The 13,241-nt window shown below is 40.6% G+C and overlaps 1 protein-coding gene across 1 annotated transcript in view; it reads right to left on the minus strand.

Moving 5' to 3' along the window:
• Window positions 1–13,241, minus strand: part of GABRB1 (gamma-aminobutyric acid type A receptor subunit beta1) — a 592,027-nt gene that overhangs the window by 98,400 nt on the left and 480,386 nt on the right. The window contains exon 5 of the mRNA XM_075567001.1: window positions 4,585–4,667. Within this exon, the coding sequence (XP_075423116.1) occupies window positions 4,585–4,667 (83 nt within the window). The remainder of the gene's footprint in view (window positions 1–4,584; window positions 4,668–13,241) is intronic.

A 13,241-nucleotide genomic window follows, 5' to 3' on the forward strand; every position in this document is an offset into this window, starting at 1 on the left:
CCCTGAGTCAACCACTTTAGCCTGCATGGACACTCCTGCTGATACCCAAGCCCCCCGCTACCCACAAAAGTACCTGCACTCCACCACCTACTATCCTAACCCTGCCTGACCCCCCACTTGGAACCCGCTGAGCATCTAGATGGGCAATAACAGTTTGCAGCACTGCCGAAATTTCTTGCACCCCTTTCTCTACCCCCTGCCTCGGATCCCCCAACATCATCCCTCCTAACTTCCCTTGGCCACTCTACCAGCCCGGGACCCCTGCTGCTTGTTGCTCACTTTGCACCATGCCCAAACTTGAATCCACTGCCACTAATGACTGCTTCATTCTCTCATCGGAGCCCCTACTACCAGCTACAGAAACACCTGAAAGTGACCCAACATCCTCATTCCGGGGCTTGACTACTCCTTTATTTACTTCACCCGCACTATGCTACCTCGCAAATGCAGTCTCTGCCTCCCAAATACTGGGAAAAGAGGGGAAATAGTCCCATCTGCTACTCCTACCCAGGGATCCCCATAACCAAACTCGGGAGGTTGGGGGGGGGGCGCTGGTACTGATGGATCTAAAACACCCACAATACCAACTGCCTCCATTCAATCCCCCCCACTCCCCTGCTGATCAAGTGACCCCTAGAATAACCCTCAATCCCCCAAAACTCCTCCTCCCTGGCCCCTCAAACCTGCCATCCATGCTTCAACCCTTCGCTTAGCTCGGGGGTGCTCCACTGATCTCCTCCTCCTGGTCTTGCTGAAGCTCCGTGGGGATAGGTGCTGGAGGTGGGGCCCTCCTCCAGCTCCTGCTCATGCTGCAAGGCCCTGCTACCAGCGGGTGTGCAGACTGTTGGTCACACGGGAGAAACACCTCCTCACCTGTTGGAACTTCCCTCCTCTCTCCCAAAGCGGTTGCAGGCACAGCAGATTGTGCAGCTGCTGCTGGATCATAAATCACTGCACGGAGCCAGCCAGGCCAGCAGTGTGTAGTGTGTGTGGAGTGTTTAACCAAATTTGGCGCTCATATACATTTACAATAACAGTGATATAATCAATACAATAGTGATAATGGTGATATTTAGACAAACACAATGGTTGATTGCAGCTGTGACCTGGTGTAGGATTTCTTTCTCAATCCTCATAGAAAGTGGCAAGTGGATCATCAGGAAGCGCATACCATGTGGGAACACATAAAAAGAAAAATGCTTTTGGTGCAATATTGTGCAAACAGTGGTGAAGTAGAGTTGCTAGCAACTCTACTTCACCACTGTTTGCACAATATTGCACCAAAAGCATTTTTCTTTTTATGTGTTCCCACATGGTATGCGCTTCCTGATGATCCACTTGCCAGCAGTGTGTAGACCTCTCCTGAATAGCAGCCCCTCTATCAGCAGGGGAAGTCTGGAGCTACTTGGCTCAGTGCCAGAAGCAGGAGGAGAGACTGCGCAAGAGGGCCTCTTTGGAGCATTTTTATCCATGCCTTCCTTTTATACCCTCCCTTATGGCCAGCATCTCCAGCTCTGACCTGACTGTCCCAATTTCCCTTAACCCCATCAGTGCTACCTCGGGCGTCCACCCCCCTCCATCATGCCCCCCTTCCTGAGGGATACAGGATGCTGCTAGATAACATACCCTTTGTTGTATGATGAGTATGTAGCCATGCCACCTGTGGCTACTAGTTTTCTTCCTCCTGGCAGTAAGCCCTGGTACAAGCAGGCCTTGCCAGTAGTTGATATGGGGTTTTCCCCCTCCGAGAGCTGCACTTGAGTGACAACTGGAGGCGGTGACATCGGGCTAGGGCATGACCAATCATGGGACAGACCTGGTGCCCTCCTTCTGGCAGTACTTAAGGGCAGTACCGCCCCAAATTCAGGAGTGCCTTTCCCCACTTGAGGAAGGCAGGTAACACAAAGGTGAAGCTGATTATTGGGCCTTCTCCAATCCTCCTCCCTCCGGGGAGAGTGAGTGTGGACCATGACTCTGCTAGGGAGGCAGGGAAGAGCTAGGATGGCTGCAGGTGCCCTTAGTCTGTAGTGACGGTCCAGGGACCATCCTTCAGTGGTAGCTGAGAGTTACTGCATCGGGCAGAAGCCTGCCGTGTAACTGTGCTGTACAGAAGAGATAATAAACCGTTCCTGTTGTTATACCTGCTGCCCAGTGCGTGACCTTACTGGGGGGGGGGGGAGGTAATAGTTCTACTGTTAGAGATCACCTTCAGTTCCTGGAGCCTACGGCAGATGGAGGAACTGCACAGCTAAAGAGTTATGTAGGGTATGAACCCCAGAAGCCTAGTCCTGTGTCGCCACTACCACCGGCGGACGACTCAGCCCTCCTGTTACCAGCAGGTATCATGCACCACACGATCCGTAATGGCCACATCTCCCACCGGGTGGGGGAAAAAATCGTTACATGTATATTTCCTATACATTGGTGTGCAATGTAATGAATTCCATATACAGATTTAGCAGAATTTACATTCTCCGGGACTTGTGCAAGCTGCGTGACCATTGCTTCCCTGGTGCTGGAGGATTATCACTGTGAGGGGTCTGATCCAAAAGTACGACCCTCCGCAGCGATGTTGCGGCAGGCACTGTCTCTGGAGCCATGGCTTTTTACCTTTTTAGCCACAGTTCCAGAGACACTATGTCCTGCTACATCTGTATAGGTGACATACATTATACAATTATTCAAAGTAAATATTTAGTTAAACACAGAGGGGTTATGTATTAGGCTAACGTGGTGCCTTTGTGGGGAACAAACCACAACAGATATATTAAGGAAATTAATAATTTAAAACAATATAATTTTTTCTCTTTGATACATCTTCTGCAGTTTCTCCCCCTTCTAATGCATCCCATTTGCCTTGGAAAATAAATCACCATGGATCAAACCGAGACTACAGTAGAGAGCATAAATTTAGCACAAGTTAAAGCAGCAGTAACCCCTATGCTCATTTTTCTTTTAAAAAGCATTCGGCAAGCTATAGCTGTGGGAATCCCCCAATTCTTTAAACAATAAATAAATACATTTTGAATAAAAAAATTCAGAAATGGCAATTAGAAAGCCCCCATGCCATGGTTTGGTGAAGTCTCGACTTTCTTCTGTCTACTGCAGTGAGGCTGGCTTGGAAAGCCAAACAGAATAATTGATCTATTGTTTTTAAAAGGTAATGAAGTATCAAGGAAAATTGATCCACATGTTCATAGAGGGCAGGTATCATACTCTATTCAAACGCTGCACCAGAGCAAAAAATATAGCCATGTTTCAAATAAAAATAATGAAAATGAGCATTTGGAAATATGAGAAACAGGAGAAACCTCGAATACCTCCTCATATTTTCATACCATTAGCTAATTATCTAACTAATTATGAGATTACTTTGTAGGATATGAAATATGTGTAACCTTTTTTCACTTATTATAGACAGGTAGATATAACAAAACAGGTAGATATAACAAGAAAGCACAAAATGTATAATCTTTGCACAACCGTCAAAACATTGTGCCAACAATTGTATTATAAATCTATTCAGTACCACAGGGGGCTAAAAGAAAGTTGGCGTGGGTTATGCCAACCATAGTGATGTCTTCCAGTGATGACAGCATACTGTACATTCACCAAAAACTAGACTAGACCACCAAATCAATTCACATGGGTCATACAGGGCAATGACTTTCAGATAAGGACTTTAAGTCACTAGGGGAATGAAATGTATGTGTGGCTTTATACACTAACATGATTCAGTGCATACAGTTATATAACTGTTCTTGAGAAAAAAGCCTAAAGCAAACGGGACAGAATGGATTTTCAAAAGCATTTAATAGCACAAGCTTTGAAAACACATTTTGAATAAAACATGGCTTTTCATAAAACAACCAATTTTACAATACTTGTAATCTGCAAGCCTATATTGTGAAAATATCTGTAAGTTATTTTAATGCTGTAGATATTCATCAAGCAGTCACAATCGTATTGTTAATATTTAGGGCAATTCTTACACAATATTAAAATACAATAATATATATATATATATATATATATATATATATTTTTTTTTTAAATAAACTAAATTTAAACGTAGTCTGCACTTAGCCTATGCTCTATTTAACACTAGCATCCTATATATACCTTTATAGTCTTTTAATGCTAAATACCCTTTTTAACCAAAAACTCCAATGCCATTTAAGAAATCCTTCAAAGCACTAACATGAAGTGCAAACATAAACGGGCAATTCCTGTGTTGATGACCTTTTTCGTGAATTCATTTATTTATTTTTTTAAACCTTTTTAAGTTTGTTTTTTTCAGCAGCCATTTTTACTCCTCTTTGGAGGAACATTTTTAAATAACTCACACCTGCAGGATTTAAAAAGGAGCGTAATATCTAGAGACCCCAGCAAACACATTTCAAATGGGTAAACACAAAGTTGCATTAACCCCTTTGCTGCCTACAATACATTTTTGTGCAAGATGAGCGCATAGGGGCTAATCTCTCTTCACTATTATGTTGTCTGCAGTTAGCACTCCCATTCAGTCCCACTACAAATGTTGGCCTCCACCAAACAAAATAGATGAACTGACAAAGTACTCACAACTTTCAATTTCCAGTGTGCAGTTTTGTTCATCTAAAGGATATCGGCGCAGATCCATCATGCAAGCAGCCGTGGTTGTAATCCTACAAGAAATACATAAAACATTTTTTTGTAAAAAAACAAAAAAAAAAACAGGGTAATGTCACATAACCAACTGCATTGTCAACGATGTCAAATTTTAGTAAAACCAGATTATTTGTTTAGAAAGTATGTGGTGAAGGCAGCACTACCTTTCATGGACTGTATGGACTACTTAAATGTAATTGGTGCATGGGAACAAATGGAGAGACCCCAAATCTCTCCTAAACAAACTATGCAACACTCCTGGTGTTCCCAGCACTCCAAAAGAAAACAAGAAGACTGATGGTGTATCAATAAAGAGTGTATACAGCATCATAACGCAACAATATGTAAAGGCAAACAGGGATATAAAAAATGACTACAGGTACAGACTGAAGGGGAGTAGGGGAGGAGAGGGAGTGCGGTTTGGGGAACATGAAATCACAGAAAAATCGGAAGAGGGTAGGGAAACCCCTAATGGGGAAGGAGATGTGGTGAAAAAAGTTGGGTGGTGGGGGGCAACGGTTCGGGGTTGTTAACCCCTTCTACTGGCCCGTTCCTGTAGCCTCCGAGAGGGGACTACGTACTTCCCTGCAACCTCAAAACCCAACCCTCCTCCTGACAAAGATAAAGATAAAATCAAATAGCGACACACAAAGAGAGGGTCTAGTGAATACAGGCAATTTAACATGCAAAGGAATAAGTCACTTCTAAACAATGCAGTCAGACCTGTGTGCCACACTGTAATACAAACACCTAACACAACCAGCGGAGAGGAGACACAATCTATTACAGCAAGCCATGGGTTAATGATCCTAGACCAAGCGAATATTACTGCCAGGCATCAGAAACACGGCCAATGCTGATTCTAAGTAAGGGTGAGAATATTCTCTGTGCTTCAGGTTGCCATTTGAACTGCTGCTTACCAACTGTTGGTTTCTTTTGCTCAGCTACAGAGAGGTCTCTGGTCTCAGACAGGCTGTCTGAAGCTGTATAGCTCCCATTGGTGACTCAGAGTCGCAGGACATTCCTGCTTGGCTATCCTTTGTACACTACTGCAACACCCTTACTTAGAATCAGCATTGACCGTGTTTCTGATGCCTGGCAGTAATATTCGCTTAGTCTAGGATCATTAACCCATGGCTTGCTGTAATAGATTGTGTCTCCTCTCCGCTGGTTGTGTTAGGTGTTTGTATTACAGTGTGGCATTGTTTAGAAGTGACGTATTCCTTTGCATGTTAAATTGCCTGTATTCACTAGACCCTCTCTTTGTGTGTCGCTATTTGATTTTATCTTTGTCAGGAGGAGGGTTGGGTTTTGTGGGTGCAGGGAATTACCGTAGTCCCCTTTCGGAGGCTACGCGAATGGGCCAGTAGAAGGGGTTAACCACCCCGAACCGTTGCCCCCTCTTTTTTCCCCGCATCTCCTTCCCCATTAGGGGTTTCCGTACCCTCTTCCCATTTTTCAGTGATTTCATGTTCCCCTACTCCCCTTCAGGCTGTAGTCATTTTTTATATCCCTATTTGCCTTTACATATTGTTGCGCTATGATGTTGTGTCTTGCAATATATACTCTTTATTGATATACCATCAGTCTTCTTGTTTTCTTTTGGAGTGCTGGGAACACCAGGTGTGTTGCACAGATTATTTGTTTAATGTTTCTGTAAATTAAGAATGGGATTGATCATGATTAAGGTGACCATATTTTTAAAGTGACAAATTTGGACAAAATACAAAATTATTTATTAATAATGTTTCACTCATGCTCCCTCCTCTCCCTTCTCTCTTCACCCTCTCTATCACTCCCCATATTATCCTATTTTTCTCCCCCCTCTCTTAAATTCGCCTCTCACTCCTCCATCTCTCCCTGTCCCTCTATTCCCCTTCCCACATCCCCACTTCTTCTCACACTCAATCTTGCCCCCCACACACTCAACGTCGGTACGTATGGTCACCTTAGTCATGATGAATATACTGTTCTTGTCCAGCATTACAGTATGTAGAATAAAGTAGGAGCCTATGGCAATATTGAATATAATTTCCTGAGTCATTAAACTGATTAAACCTTCTACTCATTTCAGTTTCATCATCATTTTTTTTTTATATTATAGCATAAAATACCAACCTCAGTACTAGATAGCTCAGCTTCATTCTGTAAATAGACTTTCACTCGTGTTTTGGTTTAGGTTATGAACATGTTTGTGTTTTGGCAATGGACATGGTTTTGCTTCTAAAGTTTTCTTGTTCTGGTTTTGCCAAAAGTCAATTTGTTTATTTTTTCTTTTTTTTACCAAGCTATGGAAAGCAAGTCGAAAAAAGCAGAAACATGCTAAAATAGCACTATAAAGCTCCAGGAATGCTTAAAATAAGTTTCACATCATAAAATCAATTAGGCCCGACTCGTAAAAAATGGTTAATATGCAACTTTTGAACTATTCCTATTATTTTCTAATTAGCAGCTGTGCTATCATTTGTTATGAGAAATCTAGGAGCTTTGCTACTTTAAATGCTTGCATATTGTATAACCCTGTTCATTTAATGTAAACATGTATTGTTATAGCTTTATGCTCAGGACATATTCTCGTTTTCAAGTAAATCTCAATGTATTACTTCCTACATAAACATAAACATTTTATATATTAATAAATATATACAATAGATACAAGATTCTGAAAGAAAAACACTTCAAAATACTTTATTTCCAGAATTATATTTTCCAATCTATAGTACTTCATATGTGCTTCATCAGAGGTAATACCATAAAGAAACAATACAAATAATGTTCCTTTTTATATCATGTCATTATAATTTCTAATAAATAGGCTTAATGTTAGCAACAGTAGTAACGAAGAGAACAATAGTTCTGATGCTTCCCAAGGCATGGTGTTTATATGCTAACGAACCATTATTTTATCACCTACCAAACCAATCTGGCTACCGAGACAAAGTATTACAACAAGAAAAGTCACAAAAGCCCATCAATTGTTTTTATTTTATATAGTATTTCAGTTTTTCCTGCTATATTTTCCTTTATTGCATTTTATATTTACGTTATATTTAATACAGAATTAAAAGACAAACAAAGTAAAAAGCAGGTTGGAAATGCGTTTCCTACAAAACCTTCAACCCAGTCATGTGTGTGTTTGGAAGGTTTTTGCTCAGATCCAACAAGGTTAGGTTACTTCACTACCATATGGTATGCCACAATTTTCCACCTGTGCTCTTCTACCAGTAACCCCCTTTAGCGACTATATTATACTAATTAAATACCTGTTCTTCCTATTTAACTCAAAAAGTGGCACAAAACTAGGCAATTTGCACCCTGTATCAATGTGTTATTTTGCCCCATATGCACCAACTTGTTATTTGGGGATTGTCAACAGGAGGAGTTAAAAAAAGAGTTATATGTTTTTTGCATTTGACGCAATTGTGCACACAAGGATGAAGCAGTGCATCAAAACACACTTTTCTACATTCGGATACATGTACCCCCCTATTTGTTTACTGGGGGTAAGGGTTTAGAAATCTGTGCATATTACTGTATTTAAAAACACTGCATTGTATTGTTTTAACTTTCAACCACAAAAGTACATATAATCCCCAAACAAGAAAATCAATTTTAAACTGTTAATTAACAACCGTTTTAAATGCAAGAAATGTATGATTACAAACTTGACGAGAATCACATTTTTGAAGCATAGAAATATTTTCTTCCGTCTCCTTTTACAAATAATGTAAATATAGCAAGATATACAGGCACACCCCGCATTAACGTACGCAATGGGACCGAGCATGAACTGTATGTAAAGCGAAAATGTACTTAAAGTGAAGCACTACCTTTTTTCCACTTTTCGATGCAATCGTCATATGTGCATAACGGATGTAAATAACGCATGTGTAACAGGCTCTATAGTATCCCCGCTTGCGCACAGCTTCGGTACATGTAGGGCGCCGGTATTGCTGTTCAGGACGTGCCGACAGGCGCATGCGCGAGCTGCCGTTTGCTTATTGGGCGATATGTCCTTACTCGCGAGTGTACTTAAAGTGAGTGTCCTTAAACCGGGGTATGCCTGTACTACCCATGAGTGTATTTGTATGCCTTCCACGGGTTCCTTATTAATTTACTGTCATGGTAACAGGTTAAACTTTTGGCAAGGATTCTAGATGTACTCATTTGTACAGTGCTTCACTACCCATAATTCTCTCACGTAACAATGGGGCGAAGGAAGCAGGTTTGGGGACCTGTGTAAGACACGCAAACCTATTCATGCTCATATACTTTATTTTCTGTACTTTATATGGAGGAAGGATTCTGATCATTTTTTTACCATCATAGAAAGAAATAATACAATTAGAACTATCTACACACGCTTTTGTGTATGGAAAAACATCTGAAACAGCGTTGACTAATAGCAAAAATATGGCACGGTTGTTGACTACTTTCAGCTATAGGGATTACTTATTTTTAATTATTAGGATCTGCAGTTTCACCTATTTGTAGATAAAGAAGATGATTGGAGATATGTATAAAGTGTCAAAAACTGAACATTGCTCCAAAAAAACGGTGTAAATCAACTTATTCTGACTGTGTCATTTTGCGTTAATGTTTTCTCCAATTTTTATATATATATTATATAAAAAAACATTTTTTTATAACCCTTCAACTGCAAAAAAAAGCGTCACTTTTTTGTTATTTGCAAGTTATCAAGACGGTGCTCGTGTGGTGGGATTCAGAACACAAAATGTGGTCTACAATATGATAAGTATTGCAATGGGAGACTGGAACTCTTTCAGGGGATCAAGGTACCAGCCTTTTGAGGGTAAGGGTAAGGGGTTAAGGTTTGGGTTTTTAGGGTAAGGGTTTAAGGTTAGCATTTAGGGGATACATTAGCTACAGTGACCAAATATCCCTGAGGCAAAACGGCAGCGGCCAAATCGGGGGTGGAAAAAAAGGCAGCAGCCAAATGTCCTAGACCGCTTTGAGATAACTACCAAATATATTAATGAATTATAGAGTTACTGTAGCAAATAGGGGCCATCAGGAGATATTTTAACAAAGTCTCACAGCTGCTAAGCCATGTCAAAATGGATGGAAAAAACGCCAAGGCAGTATAACCATGTGTGGCCAAGGTAATTTGAAAAAAAATTGCAATCTACAATGATTTGTGTGTCAGTTTTGTGGTATATCCTAGTAACCCATACACTTTTCTTTAGGTGTTCGTGCATATTGGATCATGTGACTTCTTCAATCTCATGAACATGCAGAAAAATAATGGGATTTGTTTGATTTTTTGCAAAGTTATATGTAATATGGCTATATAAATTTACTCTCCATGGGCCATATTGCACACCATTTAACCCATTATGTTATTTAATGTATGAAAATATAACATCCAATACATTTCCTTGTTTTTATATGAGAAAACAATTAAATTCCAAAGTAGCATTATACATGTTTTGACTCGCTGCTATTTTCTCATGTAATTACAGTAACTAAACAATCATGAAGCCAGACACGACTTACTTCATCCCCCCTCCAAGGCAGAGTATATATATATATATATATATATATATATATATATATATATATATATATAAACACATACACACAATTGTTACTGAGGGGTCTCATGAAAATCAACAGATGTTGCATATACATTTGCATTTACATAGTGTTTACATAGTGTTTACATAGTGTTTGAAAAAACTTCTTTAACACAAGATCCCTCTGGCACATTTTCCTTCTTACAAATATAAGGTTATCTTTGATTGACAATGGTAGTGCCCTCTCATTCTTACAAATATGGGGATATCCTAAATGAGAGGGCACTACCATTGTCAATCAAAGATAACCTTATATTTGTAAGAAGGAAAATGTGCCAGAGGGATCTTGTGTTAAAGAAGTTTTTTCAAACACTATGTAAACACTATGTAAACACTATGTAAATGCAAATGTATATGCAACATCTGTTGATTTTCATGAGACCCCTCAGTAACAATTGTGTGTATGTGTTTATATATATATATATATATATATATATATATATATATATATATATATATACCCTGATTTTCACCATTATCACTCAGCATACAGTGCATCCACTGCAGCAAGGGATTCTGGGAAATGACAAGCAAATGAGCACAGTGTCACATTTTGCTTCAAAACCATATGACATGGTCCCCTAAAAGCTTATGCTTGGTGCATTGCACAGCTTTTGAGCACAGCATGTATATATATATATATATATATATATATATATATATATATATATTTATATATATTATATATATATATTACACACACACACACACACACACACACACACCGTAGAATTAAACAAAAATGTCTTCTTTCCGTCTAAAATTCAATACTCCCCTTGCACTTCTGACAGAAGAGGGGGGGGGGAGGGGGGAGATATAATAGAATTCATTGATGGTTAAGGGGGTACGAGGGACCCTCCCCAACATAACCATTCCCACTGATCGCACCCTATGCTGTTACTACATGTGCAAATGATCTGCGGGGAAGTGGTCCCTGCTGTGCTCTTGTAGCAGGGGGCTGCATGCTCTCCTGAGATCTCCTCTATTGCTTAGTGATTACAGTACATCATATTTATAAAGACTGTGGGGCCTATGCACTAAGCTCCGATAAGTCACTTATCGCCACCTTATCACCAAAAAAGCCAACTGCTATTCAGTAAGCCCCGATAAGTCGGCGATAAGAGAGATTATCGGCATTTTTTTTTGCAGATTAAAAAAACATTGCTAAACGCACGCCAATAAGCCACTTATCACCACTTATTGACAGCTTTTCAAACTCGTGGTATTCTAGTAGCCCCAATTAGCTTATCGAGGCTAATCGTGGCTCTAGAAATGAGATTTCCTCTCAAAATCGTCTCGCCAGGAAAAGTTGGCAAGAGGGTGGAAAGAAGCTACAGATAAGGCGGCGAGACAGGACAGAAAAAAATGCATTTTTCCTGCATCAGATTGATGCCGGGAGACTCCGGAGCTGATACCCATTACTATTAGCACTGAAGACCCCCGGCATGAATCAGATGCAATAATAATGCATTTACAGTCAACTTCTTTACCTTAGCTGCTAACTGCTAAGGCAATGAAGGGGTTAAGGGACAACAGCCGCTTTATTGGGGGCAGAGGGGGTGAATTAAGGGGGTACTTGGCCTTTCACTCATTCCCTCTGCCCCCAATAAACATTACAATATGTCATAACCAACAATACACAATCCACCCACCCCTATACCCCCCACATAAACCATTATTTATTTATTTTAACACAGGATTGATCACAGAGGCCAGCGGGTGTCCTCGGTTGGTCCCCACGGGTGTCCAGTGGTCCTCAGGTGGTCCCTACAGGCATCTGTGGGCACTCAGGTGGTCCCCGGAGGGGTCCGGGGGTCCTCAGGTTGTCCCAGCCCAGGGTCTGTGGGCCCTCGGGTGGCTCCCACGGGTGTCTGTGGGTCCTCAGGTTGTCTCCGTGGTTGTCCGGGGGTCCTCGGGTGGTCCCAGCGGGTCCCCGCTGGCCTGCAGCACCAATCCTGTTTTAAAAAAAAATGAATATGGCATACATTTCAATAAATACACCTCCTCCCAACCAAACACAGACAGTAGAGTAATGGGCAAAATAACTATTATCCAGCTATGGATAATTGCACATTTGCCCGTTATTAAATCAAACATTAGCCAGGCAGCATAAATAAAGTAAATAAAAACCATTCTACTTACCCCTGCCATCATGAAGAGTGTCCTAATCAGCATACTGCAGGGGCATGTCCTCCGATGCCAGCAAGAATACATAAAAAATACAATCTAATGGCCACGAACTCCTTAATCACCGTAGCGGCCATCTCTAGATATGGGTAATATTCAAACTCAAAGAATCAACAGAATACCACAGCATTAACGCAAATATTAATCAAATGATACAGTATGGTGAATAAATGAAAAATAATCTTTTAAAGTAATAAACAATAAAAAAAAGGGGGAAGGATAATTCTAAATATTTGACCAATGAGGTGCCTAAAACTAAACACACAATTAAAATCAATGGTGTTGTACCATGCAGACAGTTCACCAACAATATGAGACTAGTGGTTCTCTCGGTTGAGCTGTGGATATAGTAGAGTTCACAATATTGCAGATTTCCGAGACAGAAGTCCCAGATGGCATTAAAATTTGACCAAACAGAGGAGGATAACTAGGCACTGTAAAATTCAAGTAAGCCAATAGGCACTATTCAGTAATAGCGGAATGAGTTACTGATTACAAACATTTAGGTTTCCTGTGTAAAACCTCATAGCGATCAGATTATATAGCCCCCCAGTATAATCAAAGTATATGTATATGTTGCATGTGTGGTATAATAGCAGCCAAGCCTAAGGTAAGTCTCTTAGTACTGTAGTTAGTCTACCCATCATACTCAGACAATCACACGTCCATGAGAAGGCTAAAGCCCCCTTGAGTATAGTGTAGCAGCTAGAAGGCTGCATTTCAGGAACCAACCTTAGCCAGGAATCGTGCACACACTAATAATATACTAATAGTGGAGGTTATAAGGTACAGGTACAACACTCGCGG

Source organism: Ascaphus truei, chromosome 1, assembly GCF_040206685.1.
Source record: "Ascaphus truei isolate aAscTru1 chromosome 1, aAscTru1.hap1, whole genome shotgun sequence".
In the NCBI taxonomy this organism is placed as follows: Eukaryota; Metazoa; Chordata; class Amphibia; order Anura; family Ascaphidae; genus Ascaphus; species Ascaphus truei.